Source organism: Pholcus phalangioides, unplaced genomic scaffold (genome assembly GCF_987345545.1).
Source record: "Pholcus phalangioides strain wild (caught in Gottingen) unplaced genomic scaffold, Ppha-v1.0 ptg000016l_1, whole genome shotgun sequence".
NCBI lineage: Eukaryota > Metazoa > Arthropoda > Arachnida > Araneae > Pholcidae > Pholcus > Pholcus phalangioides.
Genome location: NW_028301609.1, coordinates 1,847,683 through 1,874,842, shown reverse-complemented (window position 1 = coordinate 1,874,842; position 27,160 = coordinate 1,847,683). Strand labels below are relative to the sequence as shown.

Genomic DNA, 27,160 nt, shown 5'->3' with positions numbered 1-27,160 from the left:
AAGTTAGAGGACAAGAAGACCGTATGAAAATTTAGATTTTCCTATTTTATTTTACGCACTATATCTTCACTCTCATAACTGGCGCAGGGTAATTTTTGAACTTTTTTTGAGCATTTCTTCAAATTGAAACTACACGTTTGCGACGGACAGTTGATGAGGTAAAGGCCGCATTAGCACTTACAGGACACACTGTATAGCTGCAGCGTAGCATTTTCTGTTATGCGGCATTTCCGCGAATTGATCCAGATAAGCGGAAGCAACGTTTACGCGATGCTTCGGTACGGCATCCGCTTTGTTTTTTCGTGAGATATACACCACACCAGAAAGAAAAGCTTCACTCACGGAAATCGCTCCAACGACCGTTTTAGTATCAAGAGGTAAGCACAACGGGAATTTTCATTTAGAATTTATTACATTATTAGCTTCGACAAGTTCATAAATATTGATTCAAACCACATCGAGTCTGTTGAAGAATTTATGGAACATGAACCAAAGTTAATTTTATTGCTCTCTTCAATTTCCCCCCCCCCTTATTATGAACTAGTAAAAATGCATTACAGTATTTAATTAATGAAATAAAAATAATATTGCATTTTCGGAAAAAATATATATAATACCGGAAATAATTGTGCTTTAGAGGGGAAAATTATATATTTAGATTCGGTATATTTTCCTGTCATTTTCCAGCGTAGTTACTGCTCTTGATCTAATGAGAAGTCTTTATTGAGGGGAAATCAGATGGGGGGGGGGGGGTTTATGGTGGTTCCTCTCTAAGCTATAGTCCGTAATTAGCGGGATATAGCTTAGAGCGGAAAATTCTGAAGGGCGGCAAGTTTTGAGTTGACCACAAGCTGTAAAACGATAAATCCGCACCTGCTAGAGAACGAGGAACTAGGTCAGTGAGTAAACAAACGAGTCTCTTGGAGGATTTGCAAGCATGTAAGTGACCGAAAGAGTAACCTAGACAGCAAAAGGTTAGACGTTAGAAGGTCTGTGGGCGGCCAAAAGAGTGAAAACCTAGAGAGTTTATGACCAAAATAATGTGCAAGCCTGTGAGTGACCAGAACAGTTTGCAAGCATGTGAGTCATCAAAACACTTTGCACGCATGTGAATGATCAAAACACTTTGCAAGCATGTGAATGACCAAAAGTGTTTGACCTCGAGAGCAAGTATCCAGGTAACTGAGTGACCAATAGAGTGGCCTAGTGAGCAATGGACAGAGAGAGTGTGTCAGCAAAGGCGTATTTACAGGGACTGAGTGGCCTGTAGACCAGGGCGGTTTTAAGAGAAGGGAACAGAGAGAGATCTGAGAGAAAGGGGGAACATGTCTGTGAGTGACTTAGGCTTAGAGAGTTTTCCGATTCTGCTTAGAGCGTGTGCAAGCATTGGCGTGACCAAAAGAGTGTGTAATCATGGAGGAACATTGGAAGACTTTGGAGAAGGGGGTTATCAAGAGATTTTCGATAAATGCTCTTCTGGAGATAGATCATGTCTGATGTGACTCCAAATTTCTCTTCTCTTTGTTTTTTAATAGGTAAACAGATACCCACCATCACAGCCATATTTTATGACATGGAAACATGAACTTTCGATGTACGATTTTACTTCATGTAGTTTTAAATACGATGATATTCTGCTCGAATGGGAAATATTGCCGAAGTGAGACTCTCGTGGACTCACTAAGGAAATACTTGATCAAAGTGTCTCATCTGGAAGCAAAACCCATGTCGGAACATTTTCATACAAGTTCCCTTGACGAAGGACTCCGTTTCAATGATCCACTTTACTCCGAACAATGGTATCTGGTGAGTAAAATATTTACCTTTTACCTTTATTTATTGTTATACAGGGTGTCCTGTAAGTTTTAATGCGATCTTTATCTCATCCACCGTTCGCTGTAAAAGTATAGTTTCACTTTAAAAAAATGCTCAAAATATGTTCAAAACTCACCCTCTACCCAACAGGGTTTACTTTGCGTGCACGCAGTTCAAGACATCCTGATGCCAAGAATTTCGGGAGTGATACTGTGTGTGTGTGGAATATTTTTTCATATTTCTTCTTTAAAACAAGACCCAGATGGTGGTTCTATGTCTATTTTTAGCCGAGTTGATGAAGTCTGAAATTACTTAGACAGAGACTGTCTCTCAATTTGCGCAGCGATTGGCTCCCCACAACTAGTATCAAATTTGAAGACGTTTTTACGTCAAAAAAGGTTGAAGATTCTACAATTTATCTGCACCCATTGTCCACAAGGAAAAGGACACCAGAGCTGGTACATGACAATCAATGAATTGATGCCCGTGAAACAGGCCCGTCATTTAAGAGGGCAGGGGGGGGGGGGGCCTGGCTTTTGAAAATAGACTAAAATGGTGTATATATATATATATATATATATATATATACATATACAGTATATACATTTATATATACATTGAGTACATGTGCTTCCCCCCCCCCCCCTGGAAAAAGTTGAAATGACGGTCCTGCCGTGAAAGCCTTCGACATCAGAAACTTCAGTCTAGAGAGGGAGTGGGGCCTCATCCGAGACCTATGAACGGGCATAGGGGGGGGGGGGGAGAGACAATGCCTTCCAGCGTCGATGACGAGTGAACTCATCAATGGTATATGCATATACATGAACTAGCTATACATATACATGAACTTGCAGCGTATGCCCCGAGGGGCCGGACGCTAGGACTTTAAGCATACATGAACTAGCTGTAAGGGGCCGTTCAAGTATTACGTAAGCCATTTTTGACCCCCCTCTCCCCCCCTTGTCAGCAAAAGTCAGCAAAACGCTGATCCCCCCCCCCCGTCAACAAAATTTCGTCATCAGCTCTGCCCCTCTGAATCCTAACTCATATTTTCATAAAGGGTGGTTGATGACGTAAGCATTATCCAAATCCCCCTCCCCCCCCTTGTCATCAAAAGTCAGCAAATCGGAAACCCCCTCCCCCTCATCGATGATGACGTAATACTTGAACGGCCCCTAACCAGCGGATTCGCTCGCGTATATTTGGTAATCTGAAAATTGCTCTTCGATGATTCCTCTCCATATAACATTCGAACACTTCATGACTCCCCTTGGGAGTTGAATTCTGAAAAATCCCTCCTCAGTGAGTCTTTACATTACAAAATAAAAATACGGACCAAATTTCATATTTATAGCTCCAGCGGTTTCTCCTCGGCATGCGATTTCTCTACATTCTCCATGGTGAATCATATTCGACAGGTCGGGTTTAAGTATCATATATAATCTTTGAACCTCCCTTATGGAAAACCCCCTTCTTGGTGAGATTTACATCATGAAATGAAACCACTAACCAAATTTCATATTTATAGCTTCAGCGGTTCCGGCTCGGCGATGATGAATCGCTCAGACAGTGAATCAGTCAGGACATGTTATTTTGTGTACAGTCGATCTCGCTTATAACGTTATAACGGCTTTCGCTTAGTACAACGTATTTTACTGGTCTCAACTCTTAAAAAATATCATCATCATCTTAATTATCATCAAGATTTTCCGTGTAAAGCGTTTTCCCGCTTACAACATTTTTTCATGCCAATTTTTTGAAAACATTATAAGTGGGATCCACTGTCTATAGATTGGTGTCATCATCATCATAACTGGCGTACGCAGGGTTTTCCCAAGTCGGGGGGGGTTAAATTATTTTCCTGTAAAATAGCACTATAATCCCCGCTGAAGGTGGGGGGGGGGGTTTGGAATCCCATACCAACCACTCCCCCTTTGCGTACGCCAGTCATCATCATCATCTTCTGCCCCGGCTTTCATTATCCGCCAGCCCTTCATATCTATACCTATGGTTAAACCAGGATTACGCTTTAAATGTTTTAGAAAATTTCTTTTATAAAACTTGAAAAATCGGTTGTATTTTTCAAGTTCTATAAAAACACTTTTACAACACTTTTATAGTGTAATCCCGGCCACAGATACATTTTGCTTGTCGTATCTATAAAAATCGAGAGAATTTTCAGACTATACTGCTTTTAAACAGTTTTAGCTGCCACCATCCTTCACATTTGCCCAAGTCTAATCCTTTTACTATAAAAGCAACATGAAATTAATTAATTTGTTTTTAATTAATTATGCATGTGTGTTTTATAAAGCATGGCGAAACAGGATCGGGATCCGTAAATCACATCAACGTGGCTCCCGTGTGGAAAGCTGGGATAAGTGGACGTGGCATTCGCATATCCGTGCTCGATGATGGCGTTTGCGAGATCAACCCTGAAGTGACCGATAATTTCGTAAGTTGTTATTTCTTAATGAATTGCATTTTCTTTGTATTAAGTAATATCAAGGGTAGAAAATTAGTGGAGGGGGAAAAGTGTGGCGAAATTTGTATAACCCGCAGTAAATCCATCTCCGCAGTACCAGACATCAAGGTACTATATACTAAGGAAGAAACAACGTGTGTAGACCCAAAATTGGGAAAAGGAACCACGGCTTCTCCTTTTTCCACTTTTGGGTCTATACATGCTGTTTTTTTTCCCTAGCATATTGTCTCATCCAAAAGGTAATTCAATTCTATCATGAGCAAGAGATTCTATCAATAAAGAGTGACCTAGAGAGTTTGTAAGCACGTGAGCGAGCAAAAGAGTGAGTTGGAGCGTGAGCAAGCATGTGAATGACCAAACGAGTGACCTGCAGAGGGAGGGACCAGGTCAGTGGGTGACCTAGCGCAGTGTTTCAGAACCACGGCCCGGTACCGGCTCTGACAGCAGTCAAACTGTTGCACAGCTGTGCAGTCGTGTGGGGATCGTGCTGGACTCTCGTCCTGAGGACCCGGTTCGAACCCCGTTGACGGCGCAGCGGTGATCGGCTGAAGCTGGTTTTCCGCTGTCTTCCATTTGTCTCTCAGCAGAGAGCAGGCAGGCCTACAACACGATACAAACAAAACATGAAAATTCAAGTATTTCCATTCTTTACTCCAGAAAATGGAATCCAGATGGCAGCATGAACACGAAAGCAAGCGAAACTCGACAACATAAATACGTCAGGGTCAAGCATACACTCAGAACACACATTCTCCGGCATGTGCCGTTCGTTAGAAATTCCGTAGAGGAATGTGTACGAGGTGCATGTTCGGTTACGTAGTCACCGAACAGTTTCGCAACTAGTCTCGCAATAGTTTGCGAGAGCGATTCATTTTTTTTATTTTGCTCTGCTTGTTGCTCATCAGTCATGTGTATGACTAGGCCTTACATTCACGAAAAAGAAATCAACCGGGCCGCGGGCTTCCAGAGGTTGAGAACCACTGACCTAGAGAGCGTGCAAGCATGTGTGACCAAAACAGTGTGCATGCATGTGAGTGACTTTAACAGTGTTCTTGCAGGAGTGAAAGGGGGGGGGGGTTGAGGCCCAGCGGTTTATAGCACAGCGGGGGGGGGGCGAATTCGAGAAAAGAGTGGTCAGTCAGAAAGAGTGGTGAGTCAAGAAATTTAGATTAGAATGGGAGAAGGGCGACGAAATTCGTGTAACCCACAATCAACCAAACCATAAATGCGTAATAGAGTCACGCGTAAATTATTACCAAGAAAATGGACCCAAGGGTCATGGGGCCGACAGGATTGTATCCTGGGACCCCCTGGACGATTCTTAGTTTTGTTTTTTTTCACTCTATATATTCCCTCATTTTCCCGCGAAAAGTCTCGCCTGGGGACCACCAAAGATCACAACCTAGAGGCCGTGCTGCAGGACGTTGGGCCCATGCCGAGGGTGTCAAGGGTAAGGTAGCTCGGGTACGCGACTATTTGGGCAAGAGAGTCGTGGGTATATGAGGACCAGATCAGGGGTGTCGGAAGTGTTTCAATACCGTGAGAGAGAGAGAGAGTGCTCGTCTTTTGAGTTTCATGTCAAAAATTTTGATTTCTGATTCACTTCTGGAGGTACTCGGACCCATTCACAAAGTTCCATGGGTGCTCGAGCACCCACAGCACCCTACTTCCCACACCACTGGCCCAGACAGAGAGAGGTCAAGTCAGTGAGTAACCAAAAGAGTGCGAAGTGCCAGGTCAGTGAGTGATTTAGGGGGTAAGTAGCCAGATTAGTGACTGCTCAAAAGAGTCGCATTGTAGAATGTATGTGCATTGGAGCGACCTACAGAGCAAGAGTGACTTGGTGTGTGCGCGCGCGCGCGTGTAATCATGTGAATGACCAATACCTACCATTGTGAAAGCACGTGAGTGACCGAAAGATCTAAATAGCCAGTGGCTAGATCAGTGAGTGATTGAAAAAGTAGCCCAGAGATAGTCAGAGATCAAGTCAGTCAGTGACCTAAAGGGAGCAAGGTCCCAGGCAGTGAGGTCTTAACACATGGGGCACACCAGGGTCGAATGAAGACGTTATTCAAGAAAACGAGATTTGTGCAATTTTTGACAGCAAATATGTAAATTGGTGTAGGCAAATATTTCATTCATAGGGGAGGGGGTATTTCTGCCGCTATTGGTGGTCGAGTAGTCAAAGTGACGGACTCACATCGCCAGGTTCGAACCTTACCGTCACCACAGTAGTGGTCGGCTGAAGTTGGTTTACTGTGGTTCCCAACTTCGAGGCGTGAATGCGAGCCGATCTCCCCGCTAAAAAGTCTCACCACAGAGAGCACCAGGCTAACAAACAGTACAAATATTCAATCACTACACTTCATTCAAGTTACTTCTAAAATATAGATGGCAGCACTAAAGAATCAGACACAACACTAGATACGCACACTCAGACTGTTAGCGCACAACAACTCACTAGGTAGTAAATTGCCTTCGAAAGGAAGAGAGAAGGAGGAGGAGGTATTTCTAAGGCTTCAGAAAAATCACTCGTCCCGGGGAGGGGGGGGGGGCTACGATGCTCTTAAGACGGCCCTAGTTCCAGGTCAATGCGTGGTTGAAAGAGAGACGCAGAGAGTGAGTGGGACCAGGTTAGTGAGTGATCCAAAGAATGACCCAGACAATGTGTGTGCCTAAGAAGTCAATCTTTTTGGTCGCTCACTGATGTGTGGTTTCTTTGGTTTCTTGCTCTCTAGGTCACTCCCATGCATACACATTATCTAGGTCAGAGGTCTTCAACCTTCGTCTAGTCGCGAGCACTGCCTTTACCCATCACCAAAAGAAGAGCACCCTTACGATAAGTTCGACATAGGAATGCATGGAATGCAGGATGTTTTCTATCCTTGAATGCAATTTGTACAATGTGTTTGATTTTAATGTTGATCAAGTGCTCGCGAGCACCAAATCGGACTCGAGTGTCGAGCACTCTCGGTGCTTCAATGAGCACCATGGTGCTTCCGAACAACGGGTTGAAGATGCCGGATCTAGGTCCAAGATAATGAGTGTAAGCATGTGAGTAACACCAAAAGGTCTCAGAGGAACGTGTTGTGAATGTGCGGGTGCTCGTCTGATATTGGAAATTTCGATTTCGGAATCAGTTTTGAGATTGCTCAGACACGAACCACAAATTTCCGTGGGTGCTCATAGCACTCCCCGGCTCCGACGCCACTGTTCCAGATTGAAGGTTTCGATGTAATACCAACAGCGATCGAAGAATTGTGTCTGTATTCAAGAAATAAATGCAAAATACATTTATTTATCTATTATTGAATGCACCGTATTATATTGTTTTTATTGAATAAGTACCGATCTTTTTTTTTCTACACAGGATCCAATGGTGAGCGGCGACTTCGTCGATCTGGACGACGAGCTTGTCCGAATTCCTCAGAATAGGTATGTGTGGGTTATATTTCAACATTGAAAATAGTATGAAAATTGAAATGATTTAGATTATTATAGAATAATGGTACAATAGGGGAACTTTGATCACAGTACTTGTGAGCGTGCTTGAAAGGGAAACCACAAGCGTCACTTCGTTCCTCTCTGATGTTAGATGTGAATACAGTGCAGTTCAGTTATAACATAGCCCCCAGGTGATTCGAGAAGTGTTTGTAATAATCGACGTGTATGCTATAAGCGAGGCATTAGCTTACGTAGCAATAGCATATATATGCATTTTTGAGATTGTCATGGACACAAAATAACCTTATGCGACACATAATTGAAATACATGATATTATAATAAAAAAATAGAGCCCGGATTGTATGCACTAAAAAAGGGGGTAAAATATGCTCTAAAAATATGCAAATATGCACTTAAAAATGCAAAAATATACACTTGATAATGAAAAAATATACACTTAATAACGCAAAAATAAGCACTTGATAATGCAAAAATAAGCACTTAATAATGCAAAAATAAGCACTTGATAATGCGAAAATAAGCACTTGATAATGCAAAAATAAGCACTTAAAATACCAAAATGTGCACTTAAAATACCAAAATGTGCACTTAAAATGACAAATATGCACTGAAAATTCCAAAATATGCATTAAACACCCCAAAATATACACTATAAGTTTTGAAAAAGTCAAAATTCCGAAAGATGTACAAAAAATGAGAAAATATGCATTAAAAAAATTACCATGGAAAAAAGCCGATGTGTTTATATAATGGGCATATCTATTTCATTTACAAAAAAAAATCCCCTCATATATATATATATATATATACTGTATATGTAGAATTCTTATTTTGGGAGCATTTTTCGAAAACTACAAAAATTTTGATTCCAAAGAAGAACCTCATTCAATTTGCACTGATGGAGCTCCTGCGATGCTTGGTAATCAAAGAAAAAAAAGAAGCTCCTCGAGTCATTGTCACTAATTACTTTTTGCACAGCCAACAAAGACTCATCAACCAACTATGGAAGAAATTTTGTCAATAGCCATAAAAGTTATCAACTTTATCAGAGGCAGGTCAATCATCGATTTTTAACAGATTTTGTCAAGAAATAGGAGCAGAATGCTTTAAATGTAGAATGGAGATGAATGTACGTGCTTCTTTACCATACTGAAGTACGGTGGATTTCAAGAGGGAAAGTTGTGAAACGCTCGTTCGAATTGAGGAATCAAGTTTCACTTTTTCTGGAAGAAAGAAATAACCCATTCTTGGAGCATTTCAGCAAAAAAAGATTTTATCCACGATTTGACTTACCTGGCAGATATTTTTCACCATATGAATGAAACAGACATTTTCATTCGAGATTGTTAAGTGACCATCATGGATGCTACTGAAATATTGCCAATATAGAAAAAAAAGAGTAGAGGTCAACATTCTTGTTAACTTTCCTATGTTGGAGAAAGTGTTATGTCGAGATGGAGTTGGGATGCAAAATCCTCTCTCAGCTGCTTTCAAAAAAGATGTGTGTGCAAACACTTAGAAAAATGCCACAGAATTCTTTTTGATGACTCTCAGGGGGAAACACTGAATTTTTTCCAAAATTAATGAAAGAAAAATTCTAGAATTAATGGAAGAGATAATTCCAAAATCGATGGAAGAGGTAATTTCAGCATTAATGAAGTGATAATTCCAAAATAATTGAAAGTGATAATTCCAAAATAATTGAAAGTGATAATTCCAAAATAATTGAAAGTGATAATTCCAAAATAATTGAAAGTGATAATTCCAAAATAATTGAAAGTGATAATTCCAAAATAATTGAAAGTGATAATTCCAAAATAATTGAAAGTGATAATTCCGATCCAGCATTAATGAAAGGTAATTTCAGATTGATGAAAGTGATAATTCCGATCCAGCATTAATGAAAGATCATTTCAGATTGATGAAAGTCATAATTCCAAAAATTAATGAAAGTCATAATTCCAAAAATTAATGAAAGAAAAAAATTGTAGAATTAATGAAAGAAATAATGTCAGCATTGATGAAATAAGTGATAATTCCAAAATTAATGAAAGAGATAATTCTAGAATTAATGAGATATAATTTCAGAATCAATGAAAGAAATAATTTCAGAATCAATGAAAGAAATAATTTCAGAATCAATGAAAGAAATAATTTCAGCACTAATGAAAAAGTGATAATTCCAAAATTAATAAAAGAGACAATTCCAAAATTAATAAAAGAGATAATTCCAGAATTAATGAGATATAATTTCAGAATCAATGAAAGAAATAATTTCATCATTAATGAAAGAAACAAATCCAGAATTGATGAAAGCAATTACTCCAGAATCTTTTACTTACTAATAAAAAAGGAAATAATTCCAGAATTAATGAAGGAAAATTCAAGAATTGATGAAAGAAATTTTTCAGCATTAACGAAAAAAATTATTCCACAGTATATATAATATATTATTCCAGTTTTCGTATCGCAAAAGGCGCAATCATAAATTTAATTGATAAAGAATTGCATATGGTAGGTGCTGCCATCTAATTTCAAATTTAAAAGTGACTCATTTGGTGATGATGAAGTTGAAAGGAAAAAAAACTATATTGTTTATTCCGCCTAGTTCCTTATAAACAAAGCTCATGAACTGAACTGGAAATTTAAACTGAAAGTTCGGTTATTTTATTAGAGGATAAGGAGACGTCCAAAACAAAGAGCCTCTTAATGAGAAGACGACAGACAAGAAGTCGGTTCCCTACAAGCTCCGCTCACAAACAGAACTGGCAGTTTGAACTTCCAGTTCAGTAATTTTTTCAGGACACAAGGAGACGTCTAAAACAAGGAACCTGGAGAGAAGCAGACAACAGAGATTCTGAAGCTTGATTTATATACTGTTGGTGCTGCCATCTAATCTCGAAATTTCAGGCAACTCATGCAATGATGAAAAAAATAGAGAGAGAGAGAGAGAGAGTGTTTGCTATTTTTTTTGCATACAATTTTTTATGAGACGAAAATTTCGGTAACAAAATTCGTACTTTTCAATAATCGATTTTTTGTGATGTAGAGAAAATAATTATTTCTTTCCCCAAAAAATTCGGACAATATGTATGATTACTGTGACCATACGTCCCGTATTTCTTTTTTCTTTTTCTTTTTTTTTCTGGCCGTCCCGGTTTTTCCTGTTTCTTACATGACGCCTACTTGGATTTTTATTCTTCATTAAAGTCAAAGAATGAAATCATTTTTGAACTCGTAAATTATATTATGATAATTACAACTATAAATAACAACATTAATCTCCCACATTTGTCTTGGGGAACATTTTATTTCGGGGAATTCATTTTAATCCACTGCAATTTGCAGTAATTCTTTGTTGCCCGCCATTGCGATTTTTCCGTAATTTCAGCATTATTTGGCAACTTTGTCTACTTTTGGCGTCGTTCTTGGTGATAATTGGCGATGTCCCGTACTTTTTCCGTATTTGAAATCCCAATTTCTCGTATTTCCGTCGATGAAATATAGCCAGCCTATGGATAATCGAACAAATAAGTGAAAATACGGATTGTGTGGTCTTCAGAGAGAGGGTTACCAGATTCAAAACTGAAAAAGGAGGACCCATAGTGCGGACCTTAGGCAGTGCCGTCTTAATGCATGCCTCCCCCCCCCCCCCCCCCCCGCGGGCCGTGCCCGAATAGCCTCAAGAGAAGAGGCGCCTCAAAAAAGGAGACGTAGTTGAATTTTTCAGGTAGGGTCTCCAAAAAATCCCTTGGCTCGAGGGCCCATGATGTTCATCCTGCCTGTCAGCCCCACTCTTGCGGGGATCATGGAATTCCAGTACTTGATTCCTTTACTTCTATTAATTTACATTAATTAAACGAAAACAGCAATAAAAAATTCGAAAAATGATCAGTTATCGAATTGCAACGTATATTTGAGATGATGAAGCGCTTTAAAAGTATGACAAAATTTCATGTCTGTTCAATATGGTTCGAGCCACGATGAAGTGTCAGCAGTTGGACCACGCGCTAATTATTATTAATAATTTATGAATTTTGTAAAATAAATTTAAATGCCGATCCCTCTCAATAGATCGCGTTTAATTACGATCCAGACTATCAACGCATTCCTGAAATAATGAAAAAATGAGCGTAATAGAATTCGTTCTTTCTCTCTGAAAATAAAAATTCCCCTCCAAGATTTATGTTCGTAACTCGAAAAGTTTGTAAGTCGGGGAGCAAATGCATAAAATGTTTTTAGAGGCGCCGCAAAATTTTTTTTTTGCATTGGGCCGCGAAATTCTACTGAGCCCGGACTTGTCTCCGATATTGAATTTAAATACCTCAGGGAATAATGCAGTTAAAAACATGTAATTCGTTTGTTGGGCTCAGGAGAGAAAGAGCAACAACTGTCTGATTGGAAGTTAAAGGACAGGGGACGGATCATATAAAAATTTGCATTTTTTATTTTGTGTACACTGTATTTTCATATTCAAAACTCGTACCAGGTGATTTCTGGTTACATTTCGAGAACTTTTAAAATTAGAACCATACCACTACGATGAACGGTTGATGAGAGATAAAGGCTGCTGTAACAACACTCTAAGGAGAAACCATTAAATCTTAGAATGGCCATAATATTATCAATAGGCAGGGCTGCAACTAGTGGGGGAGGGGGGCGCAGGTGGGTCTGGTGCCCCGGGCGCATCACAAAAGGGGGGGCGCAAATTTAACCATTTAACCTATCCTTCAGCATCACGAAGGGGCGTGCCTAAATGACCTCTGGATGAGTATAAAAAAAACAAGCCTGCCGTTCGGAATCGGCAATAAATTGTAGGTCCCGGTCTAATTAGCCCTCGTGTGCAGAAAATGACCGTGGTGCGACAAAAATTATCAATGAACTTTGTTTACTGCATGGGCCCATCTGGGCACTTCTCCGGGGTGTCTCTGCGGTGGGGGTCGAGTGGTCATAGTAACGGACTCGCATCGCGAGGATCCGGGTGCAAACCCAACCGGTGCCACAGTGGTGGTCGGCTGAAGTTGGTTTTCTGTGGTTTCCTACTTCGAGACGTGAATGATCTCCCTGCAAAAAAGTCTCGCCACAAAGAGCAACAGGCCTACAACGCTACAAATATTGCACTTCACTCAGAATTTGAGGTACAGATGGTAGCACTGAAAAACCAGACACACAACACTAGATACACACGCAGACTGTTAGGTGCACACACACTTTGTTCCAGACTCTGCCACGAAACTGGGCTGGAAGAGATCTCGGCAACGGAATAAGTCCGGTGGCAGAGCTCCTGGCGTTCATTCATTCGCCTGATTTTCATTCATAAACATGCATGCAGCGAGTATAATATGATTTTGATTTTGAATTCTGACGATGTGGAAAAACATGTCCAACTTTGTAAATATACCCTGCCCTTTGCGATTCTGCTTTAAACAAGTTCTACTGTGTATTTCAAAGGTGTCTCGAACAAGAAACACCTTCTCGTTTCATGACTGCTTCGTAGTTTTTCGTTTACAACATTTGATATATGGGTTTAAAGTGATTTTCGGAGAGGGAGGGTCCGTGGGACAAAAAAGGTAAAGAACCCCTGTGTTAAGTTAAAGCATGTATGCCGTGTCTGATACGACACCGTGAGTATCTGTAGATCCACCCTTAGGGGCCGTTCAAGTATTACGTAAGCAAATTTTTAGCCATTTTTGACCCCCCTTCCCCCCCCCTGTCAGCAAAAGTCAGCAAAACGCTTACCCCCCCCCCGTCAGGAATCCTAACTGATATTTTCATAAAGGGTGGTTGCTGACGTAAGCATTATCCAAACCCTCCCCCTCCCCCCTTGTTAGCAAATCGGAAACCCCCCCCCCATCGATGATGACGTAATACTTGAACGGCCCCTTATACTTCACCCATACATCCTGTAGAACTCCCCACCCCGTGAAAGGGAATAAACGGTATTAAACTATCCACAATGACGGTAGACCAGGGTTTTTCTTGTGCTCACCTTAAAAAAATAACTATTCCAACGAAATATTTTACATTAAAAAAAACTTTTATTTCTAGTCATTTCTGTAAACATTGCGCGGGGTTCTACTGTTGACATGCCCATTGATATTAAGTTACTTGAACTTTCATTAATATGCATCTATTAATCCAGGGCTATCTTAACAGCACAATGAATCCTCCAGCAATGGGTTGTTCTGGGGGGGGGGGGGGGGTCTCCTATAGCAAGATTGAAGCACCATCCACCCCATCTTATATGTTGTTTGAAATCATCATTATCATTTATCGAATCTAGATCTAAAATGAGACCTTCCTCCCACCCCATGTGCTGGAAGGGGTCATCTGTGTGGGCCCCCAGCGTTAAGATGGTCCTGTTAATAAAGCATTTCAATACTGTAGTGATATGATGTTTTTTTTTTTTTTATTCGTACAACAGTCACGGAACCTACTGCGCCGCTATAACTTCTGGCGTTGCTAATAATGAATTATGTGGCATCGGGGTTGCGTTCAATGCTCGGATCGGTGGTAAATATGGACGACTTTTTTTTAACTCTGTCATAGTTGTTGCCAATTCAACCAATCACATGCCTTTTTTTTTCAAAACAATGGCAGCCCTCAGAGTTTTTTTTCCTCTGTGGACCAAAGGCGAATTATTTAAATGAGTTCTAAAATGACAATTTTTTGGCAAAAATTGTAATTTTGTTGCTGTTGTGAAGGACATTCCCAACATAGACGAAGCCAAGGCGTTGCCTTGTCTGCGTCTGTGTGGACTTGTTGGCCTCTATGTTTGGCTGCTATTTTTTCGGAATTGATTAATAATGTTCCGGTTAATGTCTCGCACTGGAGATAGCAAAGCACGACGCCCCCCCCCCCCAATTTAAAGGACAACACAGATTTATTTTACAGAACAGCTATTTACGTGCCTTCACAAGCAGCGATTTTAAAACACGCTAAACGTACGTAAGAGAACTCTCTTCTCCCTTAAAACTCTTGTTTGTCTATTTTCTCTCATTTCCGTTTCGGTGGCACTTATATGCGGGTGTGAAGAAAGGTTCCAAGAGAGAAGATCCCCCCATATTCTCGCAAGATAAAATCCTTTCCTTTGGTGTCATGACGTCGCCAAATCATCGGAGCTGTCGCTAAATTCGCCAAGTTCATCGTCAATTTGACGAGATTTATAGAGACATGAGTTAATGTTTATTTACAAGTGAAAGATGACATATAGTAAATGATAAATAATGACTATTTACATAATTTTCGTAACAATATAATCTGAAACTGTGATTAATGTTGTTAAGTAACACTGTATTTCAGTTACCGAAATTCAATATATACCGGTAATTTCGATTACAATTTGATTACAATTATTACAATTTTCACGGCCTGAAATGTGTCAGTCATGCAATAGCAGTAAATGAAAAAACGATCCCTCAGACCCCTTACAACATACACGCTCAACCCGTGGGCCGAATTTAACCCCTCGGAGTCATCTGATGTGGCCCGTGCCACCTCGAAACAAATTTTGTAAACCTGAACAGAGCAACAGATTTCCACAGAGAACTAAAAAAAGTGAAACTGACTAGGCGGCCCTCAGGTGGCAAAATTTAGGTGGGAACAAGAAACACCATTATAAAATCAACAATTTTTAGGGGGAGGGAGTGGGGAGTGAAATATCACATTTGTTCGGGCGACAAAATAACACAGGATTCCTAGTTACGCCTCGGACTTACTTGACCCACGGTGCAGTTCGACATCACTTGCGTGGACCGTGGCATATTGAAAGATCATTTAAGTGACTTGCGGCACATTGACCAAATCACTCAAGTAATCAGCAGAGTATTTTACAGATCTCTTGAGTGACATGCGACACAGCTCCAGATCACTTAAGTGACCCTCGACCTATTTAGAGATGACGTGAGGGGCCTGTGGCATAGTTCCAGATCACTTATAGGATAGCAACACAGTTCCAGGTACATTAAGCTACCCACAGCATAATTATAGATCACCGCGACACAGTTCCAGAACATTTAAGTGATCTGTAGCACCATTGCAGATCATTCGAGTGTCCCGCGGTACAGCTCCAGGTGACATGTGACTCACAGTATATTTACAGATCACTTAAGTGGTCCGTACCACACTTAAAGAGCACTTAAGGGAGATCCGCGCCTCAGTTCCAGACGCGTTTTCGAACCAATGAAGTGGCCTGCTCTGTCGTAAAGGTTGAGGACCATTACCTTACAAAGTAGACTCACAGACCACTGGAGGGTTCACGGACCACACGTTGTAAAACACTGACATGGCCAATAAACGTTTGCATGTCCTTTAAATATCGAAATAGGGAGAGTATAAAAATTTATATTTCTCTTAAGGTGTCCGGATGCTGAGCGATTACGTCACTGACGCACAAGAAGCGCTGGGCTTAATAAACGCTTTGGACGTCGTGGACATATATACTGCGTCTTGGGGTCCCGATGATGATGGGAGGCATGTTGATGGCCCAGGGAGGTTGGCCCGCATGGCCTTGGAGAAAGGAGTTACTGAGGTGATTATAAAACGTTCTAAATTTCATAACTTTTTTTTCATAACCCTAATAAAATAAAAGATTTATAATTTTTTATTCAAAGACTACAGTCGAATCCCGTTATAACGAACTCCAAGAGACCGGAGAAATCACTTTGTTATATCGAAACTTCGTTATAAAGGAATTCCAGGTTTTTGCATTGTTCCTACGTAAACTTATTTGGGGGATTAGAAAAGTGTTCGTGAAAACGAGATTTTCGCTATAACGATACTCGTTAAAACGGGATTCGACTGCAATGCTGTGGACTCTGTAAAGAGTGGACCCTGATAGTGAGGATTCGGGTTCGAACCCCGTTGGCGACACAATCTGTGGTTTTTCAATTTCAGTGGGGGAGAGAGAGAGTGAAAGTTGGTCTCCCATTTGAAAAAGGCTCTCCGCTGATTCAATCACCACACTTCACTCGTAGTTCGAAAAATTGATGGCAGATGGCAGGGCTGGGACAAACATTACACAGAAACTTACTTCACGTTAGATTCACAACACATACAAGCACATTTTTTTTCCAGCATAGCCAAGGTCTTCTTCGACTACCTGTTTATGTCTCTTCATTGAGACAGAGTGGCAAGCCATGATCTGGTTAGGAGGTTTCTTAACCCCCTGGATAAGCAAATATTCTACGTCCCCAGCAGTTTACAAAAAAATACTTTGTTTTTTACGTATTTGCACACCCACTTTTTGTAGGAACAACTCCTCAGATTTTGCTGTACCGCGCAGCAACGCACGTTACAAACACCTAAATACGGCCATGGACATGTGCATACGTTTTATTTTGCCAGTGAGGCCTCACGATGCTCTCAACAGGGGGGATTTGTATCATCACTCAAAGATACATCAGCCACAAACGCGCCATATTAACCAGATGATCCCCGTTCTATTTCCAGGGCCGCAACGGCAGAGGTGCGATATACGTGTGGGCATCCGGGAACGGTGGACATTACGGAGACCATTGCGGCCTAGACGGATACGCATCCAGCCCGTACACGTTGACTTTCGGTGCACTGACGAGGAACGGCACGAGCAGCTATTACAGTGAAGCTTGTGCTTCGGTGCTGGCCTCCGCTTACGTAGGCGGCTATCACGTAGCACCATCGGCTGAATTCGTGAGAAGTCGATCGGAAACCGAAATGACCAACGTGGTAAGCCCTTCTTCTATACTATTCAGATCTTTTCTCATTTTCTATTCAACTATGACAAAAATGACACTGAAATCAAGATAACCTTTTCCCACTGGTTTCTAGATTGTACCAGAAGAGGATGGAAAGTGTAGGAAAAACTTCCAGGGTACATCAGCGGCAGCTCCGTTGGCTGGCGGGGTCATAGCTCTCGTCTTGCAAGCCAAGTGAGTGTTGAGTTCCTTAATATGCCTTTCATTTGAGGCTTACGTCACCTTACCATAAAAACTGTTGGTGTCCCAGACAAAAAATGCTTTTACCACTAGGCTATATAATAAGGCAGGAGCGGATCCAGGCTAATGTGTCGGGAGAGGTGATTTATTGTTTGAGTTCGCTGTATAAATACGGCCATGGATTTTTTGCCAGCAAGGTCTTTATCTTTATCTGAAACCGACTATAGCTCAGGCCTACCACAATGAAGTGATTTTCAAAAAATGCCAGCAAGGTCTCACCGATGCTCTCAACAGGGATTTGTATCAGCACTCAACGATACATGAGCCACAAACGCACCATATTAACCAGGTCACCCGGTTGGTTAATATGTGGTGCCATATTAACCAACTTTTATTTAGTTCCGTATTTTGCGGGACAATGTTATTCGCTGCTCTTGGGGGGCTGTCCGAAAAAGGGCTGTTTCATGATGCGCCAGAGTCGGTACTAGCTGATGCTATGATTAACATCACTGCCCTGACAGAGTCGAGTAAACAACTTCTATAGCAGAAAGCCTCCGCGCGAAGCTTTGACGTCACTGAAGTCGTCCATTTCACCTATTGCCATTGGATATAGCTGTTCGACGTATGCGAAATCTTTACCTTTTTTGCAGTATATGGAAATGGACGACTTCAGTGACGTCACGAACTTCGCGAGGAGGTTTTCTGCTACAGAAGGTGATGGCCGAGTGCGGTGCGCCCGTTTTGCTACTTGGTTAATTACGATAGTTTATAATCGCTGTGTGTGTGTGTGTGCTACCCATTTTACTAAATTCTTTCCAAAATTATTTTTTCGATTATTGCCATTAGTATTTGCTTATTTATTTTGACTTGCTTCACACATTCAACCATTCAACCATTTAAAATAAGAAATTTTGCATTTGCACATACGAGGTAACTTCCACTAAGAATATTTTTCTCAGATCTATTTCAGTTGAATCCCGACTCCAGACGGATAATTTCAATTATCTTTTGAACTTTCTAGAATCTTAATAATTTTTTTTTGATCAAACTCCATTGATTTGAGTGCTTTTGCGTCTTCTCCCCCACACGCATTCACCAAAAGCTGGCGAAATTCCCAGAATTTTTTATTTTTGCTTTTTTTTAGCGTTTCTGTTTTAGAGTTGCATCAAGGGTGCGCCAAGGCGTCCTCCTTTCTCAGTTTCCGCGAATCTGGTAACCCTAGGCTGAAGCGAAGATGAATTTTAGGGAAGAGAGAAAATCCAACTGCTCTTGGGGGAATTGAACCCACGAGTAAAGTGCACACGAGCTCTAAGGAAAGATTGAGATCCGTTGCGTTTGTATAGTCTAGTGCGTTCCCCTAGCGAGTGAGCAGGACGTGTTCGATTCCCCACAAGGGCAGTTGAATTTTCTTTCCTAAATTCATCTTTGCATCCACCAGACGAATGCATCATCAAATTTCAACTTTGCATCAGCCGACTTCAATGTTTAATGGCATACACAGAAGAAATAGTGTCCTAAGTTATTCCAATTTCAAAAATGACCCTGGTCATGACTTCCTTCATCTTGAAGCCTGGCCTCTCGGCTAAGCACTGTGACGGAGTTCGACACCAGAATTTATCACGAGTCCCTCTAAAGTAAATTTATAGTTGTAAAAACATAAAAATATCCGGATTCATTCCGGGCCATAAGGCTACCACTTAACCGTGCATGCATCCCGTACACATTCCTCTTCGGAATTTCTAACGAATCGGTACAAACCGGAATGTGTGTTCTGAGTGCATGCGTGGACCCTAACGTATTCATGCCGTCAAAGCTGTGATTTTTTTTAATGTCCTACCGGTACTGCCATCCGTCTTCCATACTTTGAAGTGAAAATGATTAATGCTTGAATTTTTTTCATGTAACTACTATGTTGAAGGTCTGCCTGCTCCCTGCGGAGAGACTTTTTGGGAAATGGTAGAGACCGGGGCTCACATTCGTGCCTCGAAGTTGGAAAACCAGCTTCAGTCGACCACCACTGTGGTTGAAAACTGGATCTCCTCACGATGAATCTAGCTCGGTGCCCACACGATCGTACAGCGCAAGTACACTAACAATCCCCGTGGGGCAGTTTTTTTGTACTCGCTTCGGCAGTACATATGCTAAAATTGGAACGATACAGAGAAGATTAGCATAGCCCCTGCGCAAGGATGACACGCAAAATCGTGAAGCGTTCCACATTTTTTTACATCCCACCAGGGACAGAGCCTGGACCTCGACTGGCCTTTCAGTACAGTAACAGTATACATGCTATAACTATAATCAGTCACTACACCGCAAGCTCGAGTGACGATATTTTGCTTTGTTTCAGCCCGAGCCTGACTTGGCGGGACGTGCAGCATTTGATCGTGGAAACGTCGGAAATGCCTCCTTCCACCACTGAGAGAGGATGGTACACCAACGCAGTCGGAAGACACTACCACCACAAAATCGGTTTCGGTGCGATCGACGCAGCTGCTGCAGTTGCCAGGGCTATGGTTTGGACGCCCGTAAGGCCTCTACGTATTTGGACATCAATAGCTCACACTTCTACAATGTAAATTATAGTGCTGTTTTGAAATTCTTTCAAGAACCTACTAACATTTAGGCATAGGCTGACCATATTTCCTCGAGAAAAATACGGAATATTGGAATCTACAGTCGGCCCCGCTTAATCGATTAAAGCACACGATATCCAATTATAAGGGGGAACAATTCAATTGCCATTTTACAACGTTAGTATGGTTTGTACATTGAAAACTGATGAAGGATCAACATTAATTAAGCTTCTTCGAAATCTTCTTTTCCCCCATTTTTTTCTATGCTTGTCTTTGTTTGAGGGATCGTACATAAGAAAAATTTCGCAGTGAAAGGATTTAAAACTGACTAGTGCGTTATCAAATTGCAAATGATATCATGAACGATATGCAAATGCGTATTGGAAATAATTTACTAGAGATAACAGCATAGAGGATAGATAACAGCATTATTGGTCCAGAACAATACGACTTCCGTAGTAAGCACTCGACCACTACCCAGTTATTACGATTTATTGAACGCATTCAGGAAGCTAAAATTTATAAAGACACTGCAGCAGTAGCCTTCTTTGACCTGAAAAAATCATTTGACAAAGTTTGGCATAAAGGGCTTTTGCTTAAGATGATTTGCATGAAAATGTATTTTAACATCATTAAATTTGCGAGCAATTATCTCGACTCGCGCTCTTTCCGAGTACAGATAAACGACTCAATATCAAATTCAAGACCTATTCGTTCTTCAATTGCTCTAAAAAGTGGGCCCTATCTTGCACAAGTTCCACGTGAAAGATTTTCCTGTTGCCCCTAAGGGTTTCACAGCTCTTTACGCTGGTGATAGCGTAGATTATCTTGTACAGATAAGGATCCTAGTAAGGCTCTTTCAAACCTACGGAAATGGTGGGACTGGACGAGCGATGGTGCGTCAGAACCCGTGTTGAGCTATACAGACATAACAGTATTCATGTGGTTCATTAACAAGACATCTACCACACTATGCTCATATTGTTGTGCAAGGCACTAACATTTACCCCGTAACACACACAAAATATCTAGGTGTCTCAGTGAATAAGAGGTTCAGTTTCTCCCGTCAGTGTGATGACGCCATTCACTAGGAAACTGTGGCCTCGGTCATGCTCAACAGGCTTAGTCACAAGCATTCAAGCCTTTCAATACACAATAAAATCATACTCTATAAGATAGGCATCAGACCGGTGCTGCTGTATGCTGCTTTTGTGTAGCTGTTCGCATGACGAATGAATCTAATTTAGCTTTCGAAAGATTTCAGAACATAATTCTCAGACAATACACAGGTGCATGTCTGGTTTAGTAGTAGTAGTAGATGATACACAGGGCTTCCTTGGTTCGTCAAGAATGTCAACATTAAAAAAAAGACTCTGGTGTGTTGAACATCACAACTTACACTAAGAAATTGGCAAAAAGACTATTTGAAAAATTTTCCGAATCTGAATTTCAGCATCTTGCTGAAATTTCTTAATATGATAGTAGACAGAAGTTAAAACTAAAAAGACTTAAGAACTATCTGCATATGCCCTGACCTCCAGACCTGAGTTGCCAGGTCGTCTATGAACAGCTTTAATAATGACGACAACAGAAAGTAATGGTACAGAGCTCATGAGGTCGAATTGATTCTGCATTCCAGTGTTCTTGAATAAAACTAATGCATATTACGGTAAATATCACCATTGGTCCTGATAAGATTCCGTTTTTTTCCAAAAAAATATGTATGTTACGGGTGACCTATCTTTGGCTTTCTTTCCGGTTGAACTGCAGTTGTTATTATCCTGGTTGGTAAACGCATTTATCTCCAAATATAATCGCATCTATTCACACATTAACTCACATTTAATCGCATTTAATCACAATAAATTGTATTAGGCATAGCCCTTGAGAATTCTATCCACTGTCTGGGACCAATGTGACTGTGTCTGTTTTTTTTTGTGTCAAAAAAAATTGAAATCGAAGCCCCTTGGGCATTAGGTGAACTTAGACACATTCACCCTCATTATTAGTATATTAAACGTTATTGCAAAGCACGCTACTGCTACAGGAATAAGCAGAGCGATGATAAAGGGGGTTTGATGGGTTATGACCCACAAATGACCCACATTATGACTCGCCTTTTTTGACCCACGGAGCCGTTTCTGGTATATAATTTCTATGGGGGGAGCCCGTAGTCCTATTTTTATTTATTCATCAAAGTTACTGATTTATTTTTATTGTTCAAAAATATTAATAATTATTTTTTTCAAATTTACTGGTTTTTTATTTATTTTTCCTCGAGTGGCCGCGGAGCACCGGTTGAGAACCGCTGGGTTATGGCTACCCACTGGAACCCCGTATCACTAATTATGGTTTTCTGTTCGAAATTATCATATTAAGCGGGGAACTTTAACATTGTCTCTGTGGTAGAAATTTCAGTGCTGGAGGATTTCAACCGTTGATCGGGGGGTTATCAGTTTATCAGTTATCTGATTCAGCGGGGACGACTGTAATTTGTCCGTATTCGGGCGATATTTTTTTCGACCTTTTACAGGTCAGCTGAAGTTGGTTTTCTGTGGGTTCCAAATTCGAAGCGCAAATGCAGGCTAAATCTCCTCGTTAAAACGTCTTGCCACAGAGAACAACAGACATACAACGTTATAAATATTTCAATCATTTCAATCACTTCACTCATAATTTGAAATATGGATTGCAGCAGCTTATATCGCAAAAGCGACAGAGCCTGGGCGTGCTCGGTTCTATACTATTCTATATATACTATGGATTGCAGCACTAAAAATTCACACACAACACTAGATATGCACTCAGACTGTTACGTACCCACACAGACACACTTCTGGCAAAATTTAAAAGGTATAGTAATTGCCCATGACGATAGACCGGAGTTGTGCTCGGTTTCAAAAAAAAAAGAAAGAAATATTGGGATTCTCCAAATACGGGAGAAATAAATGACATCACTAATTATCGTCAAAAATTATGCCAAAAGTAAGAAAAGGCGCCAACTATTGCTAAAATCACTGAAAACAATAGAGGGAAAGGACGCACCACTGCAAATTGCAGTGAATTGAAATGAATTCTTCGAAATATAAAATGTTTAAAAAAAGCAAATATTTGAGATTAATATTGTTATTTATAGTCGTAATTATTATCATAATAATTTATGACTTATAAAGATAATTTAAATTTTTGATTTCAATAAAGAATAAAAGCATTGGCTTTTTTGGCAGTATTGGCTTCGTTTAAAATACATGAAAAAAACGGGACATTTTTACAGAAAAAAGTCGAGAATGCTGAAATTACAGGAATGTCTCGGGAACGTATGGTCACCTAATTTATGCACGATTACATTCTTTTCTAACTTATCATAATGTAAAGAAAAAAATGAATGAATATTTTTCAAATTTTTCACAAAATCTTTTTCCAGAGCAATCCAGAAACGTGGCTTCACCATCATCAGCACAACCGTAGAAGAACCAAGAGGTGATGCAACGGACGTGTTGGAAACTGTTGTAGCAACCCTGACCATCGACCATCCACGATGCGGCGACCTAGAAGTGCTGCTGGTGTCTCCATCTGGTACGGTCTCCCAGGTACTGGCGCCAAGATTGAAGGACAACGTAACCAGAAGGCTTAAGATGTGGAATTTCACCAGCTTGCATTTCTGGGGCGAGCTTTGCAGAGGCGACTGGCAGATGCGTGTTTTGGACCACGGCAGGGAATTCATTGTGGGGTACATGGAGTACTTTATGCTTACGTTCTACGGCTCGTGAGGCGAAACTGTTGCAGGGAACGGAATTCAGAAATGAAGTGTACCCGCACACAGGGCCGCAACTAGAAGCTTGGTCAGCCACGACAAACACTCATTTTGACGCCCCCGCCTATTTAATGCTTAAGGAGAGGTTAAAGGGTGAAATTTGTGCCGCCTCTGGTCCGGCACCCGGGGTACCAGACCCGGCTGCTTCTCCCCTCCTAGTTGTGGCCCTGCCTGCACAGCTGGCATTTTGTGATACTTCAGATATTTATTTATCGCCATGATAATCAATTGCTTTGTACTTTTTCGCGGGGCCACCCTTAATAGACGCGGGGCTCGGTGCATTTCAACAATTTCGGGGAACCAAAAGTGTTTGGGACCTCCTTTGCCCCGATTTTATATATTTTGTGGCGGAACGGAATCGGCATCCATTATTTCAAAACATACAGCAATATTGAGAAATATCCATGCAAAAAAATTTAAACTAACAATTAAATGTAAATTAACACATAAATTGATGAAAATTCCGCAATTTTTGACTAGTGACAGAAACAATGCTCGAATTTAATGAAAATATCAGAAATGATGAATTAAAAATAATTGAAGGAAATAATTACAGAGTTGATGAAAATCCAGAATTAATGCAAGAAATAATTCCAGAATCGATTGAAATTTCAGAATTAATGAAACTAGTAATTCTACAGTTGAATGAAAATCAGAATTGATGATAGAAATAATTCCAGAACTAATGAAAGACATAATTTTCCAGAACTAATGAAAGACATAATTTTCCAGAACTAATGAAAGACATAATTTTCCAGAATTAATGAGACAAATAATTCCAGAAATAATGAACAAATTAATTCCAGGAATCGGAGAGAATTCAGGATTAATGCAAGAAATAGTTTAAGCATTGGTGGAAGCTAAAGAGCCTCCAATAATTTATTGGGAGCGCGGGTATCGGTTCCCCTCAATTTTTTAGCAATTTTAACTACAATTGGGGATTTTGCTGCCTTAATCGGGTTATTTGAATGTATTTTTCTGTCAGATTTTTGTTGAAAGCGATTTGTAGCACAACATTATATTTCTCCACGCTTTACCCCCTTTTTGCAGTAATTAGAAAATTTGCCATAAATTGCATTTTTGGGCTGCAAATTAGTGATATCCAGTAATGAAGATCGCAATCTCCCACATTTTCCTTGATGAGGTATAATGAGCCTAATTTTTTTATTTGCGAATCCATATGGATATTGCTATAATATCACTTACAACAATTGAATAATTTTCCATCTAGTTAAGATTGAATTATCAAGTTTGCCTACGGACCACCTATGCCATCGTCGTGGACCACCTCTGGTCCGCGGACCATAGGTTGAGAAACGCTGCTCTAAACGACAAGAGAGAGAAGGACTATTGTTTTAGATGACTAATAGTCTCACGGTTGTTTGCAAACTTATTCTTTTCGTGTGACTTTAAGAAGGAACCTATCCAATGACACTTAATTTTTGCTTCTTATTTAGGATATTGAGGAAAAATGGAAAATTTCACGTTGGACAGATTCATTGCTCGCTCACTGATACAGCTTTATCTGGATGGTTCATGTTTTGTGCAAGATTTTGCACAGATTCACACAGACATTATATACATTTCTTTACTCTCATTTGAAAAGTGAGGAACTTCTCAGTTTTTTCTTCCCCCCCGAGACGATGTACTGTCCATAAACTCTTGCTGTTGCGCGCAACGGAGATCAATCAGCTCATCAACACTCAAGCCCTGGCCATGTTCTACCACTACTTCTTGAATGTCACCCTCATGCATCCCATGGTCATCCCCAAGCATATACCCCAGTAGAACACCGGTATAAAAAGACAGAACTTTCAAACAAGATATTCTCCTTCGAAACGAAATGCTGTAAAGATAAGAGTAAAACTATTTTAGAAAAAAAAAAAGAAGATATTTTGGTGGTTATTGAGCGAATATATTTTTACTATACCATTCGATATCAGACACGTAAAAATTTCCGGCATCTTCCTGACGTTCGATAATCATTCGACATTCCAACGTCGGATCGCTATCGGTACGATATCTTAGCGATATCGTTGTGCTACTGGGGATAATCTCTTCGACAAATGTTGGCTGCTATTCATGAACTAGCCCAGACATCTTCAACCCGTTGGTGCACCCATGAGGCGCTCAGAGTGCTCGATGCTCTTGTCTGATTTGGTGCTCTTGAGTCACGCACTTGAGGAAAGTTCCAATTAAACATCTTATACAAATTGTATTCAGCGATTAAAATCATCCTGATTTCATGCATTTGTATGTCAAACATGCCGTAAGGGTGTTCTTTTGATGATGGGTACAGGCAGTGCTCGCGACTAGAAAAAGGTTGAAGACCTCTGAACTAGCCCCTCAAAATCACGTTCAATAATGCAATCAGCCCCACAGTTTTTTCCAAGCAGAATTTAAAATAACTTAAGTGCGCATAGTCACGCTCACACGTGTGTTCATTCTTGAGTGAGGCACACTGTAGGGGAAAATATACCCACAATTCCACAGTACGTATGTGGATGAAAGCGAAAAAACATCAGCTCAGTTGTGATAACGTGAAAATAAACAAACAAAGCTCAAATTTTTTGCTCGTAATTCGAATCATCGCTCGTTAATCAAGTCAAAATCTGTTCAAAATTTTTTGCACATTAACAGAATCATTCATTAACCGAAGTTCCACCGTACACTTGAAATGGATGTTACAGTTTTCTTCTTCCACAGTTGTTTTTCGGACTGTCTTTTTTATATTATCTGGATCAAGCTTCGCCGTGGTTAGAATAGCATCTTCTCTGCTTGGAGGCACTTGGGTATTCAGGGGACTTCAACGCGAATGGTCAAATCGTACAAAATATTTGGGGGGAAACTAACACACTTTCATGCCAATGAAAAGATATATTTCAAAGTGAAAAAAAAAAAATTTCCCCTGGGGGAAAAAAAAAATAATTCCGGAAACCCCGAAGAAGAATAACAAAAGGGGGAATTTTCCGAAACGTAGGAGGACGCTTGAAATTACATCAAAAAAGAGGACGCCTGGCAACCCTAGTCTCATATTTACATTATCATCATCGCCCTGACATCCTGAACTTTCCCCTCGTCCTTAAAAAC

At 40.5% G+C, this 27,160-nt stretch overlaps 1 protein-coding gene and 1 non-coding gene across 2 annotated transcripts; both read left to right on the top strand.

Annotated features, from left to right (window-relative positions):
- The first annotated feature begins 320 nt into the window (after positions 1-320).
- On the top strand, positions 321-25,910 carry LOC149074862 (proprotein convertase subtilisin/kexin type 6-like). The gene is made up of 11 exons (XM_089245737.1): positions 321-377; positions 1,536-1,806; positions 4,130-4,270; positions 7,671-7,735; positions 14,191-14,279; positions 16,124-16,296; positions 17,217-17,471; positions 17,574-17,674; positions 20,031-20,255; positions 23,681-23,986; positions 25,528-25,910. Exons 2-11 carry the CDS (start codon positions 1,582-1,584, stop codon positions 25,670-25,672), a joined length of 1,725 nt encoding a protein of 574 aa, XP_089101863.1. The 5' UTR covers positions 321-377; positions 1,536-1,581; the 3' UTR covers positions 25,673-25,910.
- Positions 19,798-19,904, top strand: LOC149074863 (U6 spliceosomal RNA). Its single transcript, XR_016194324.1, has one exon. It is a non-coding gene; the product is annotated as a U6 spliceosomal RNA (small nuclear RNA).
- Positions 25,911-27,160: the final 1,250 nt, after the last annotated feature.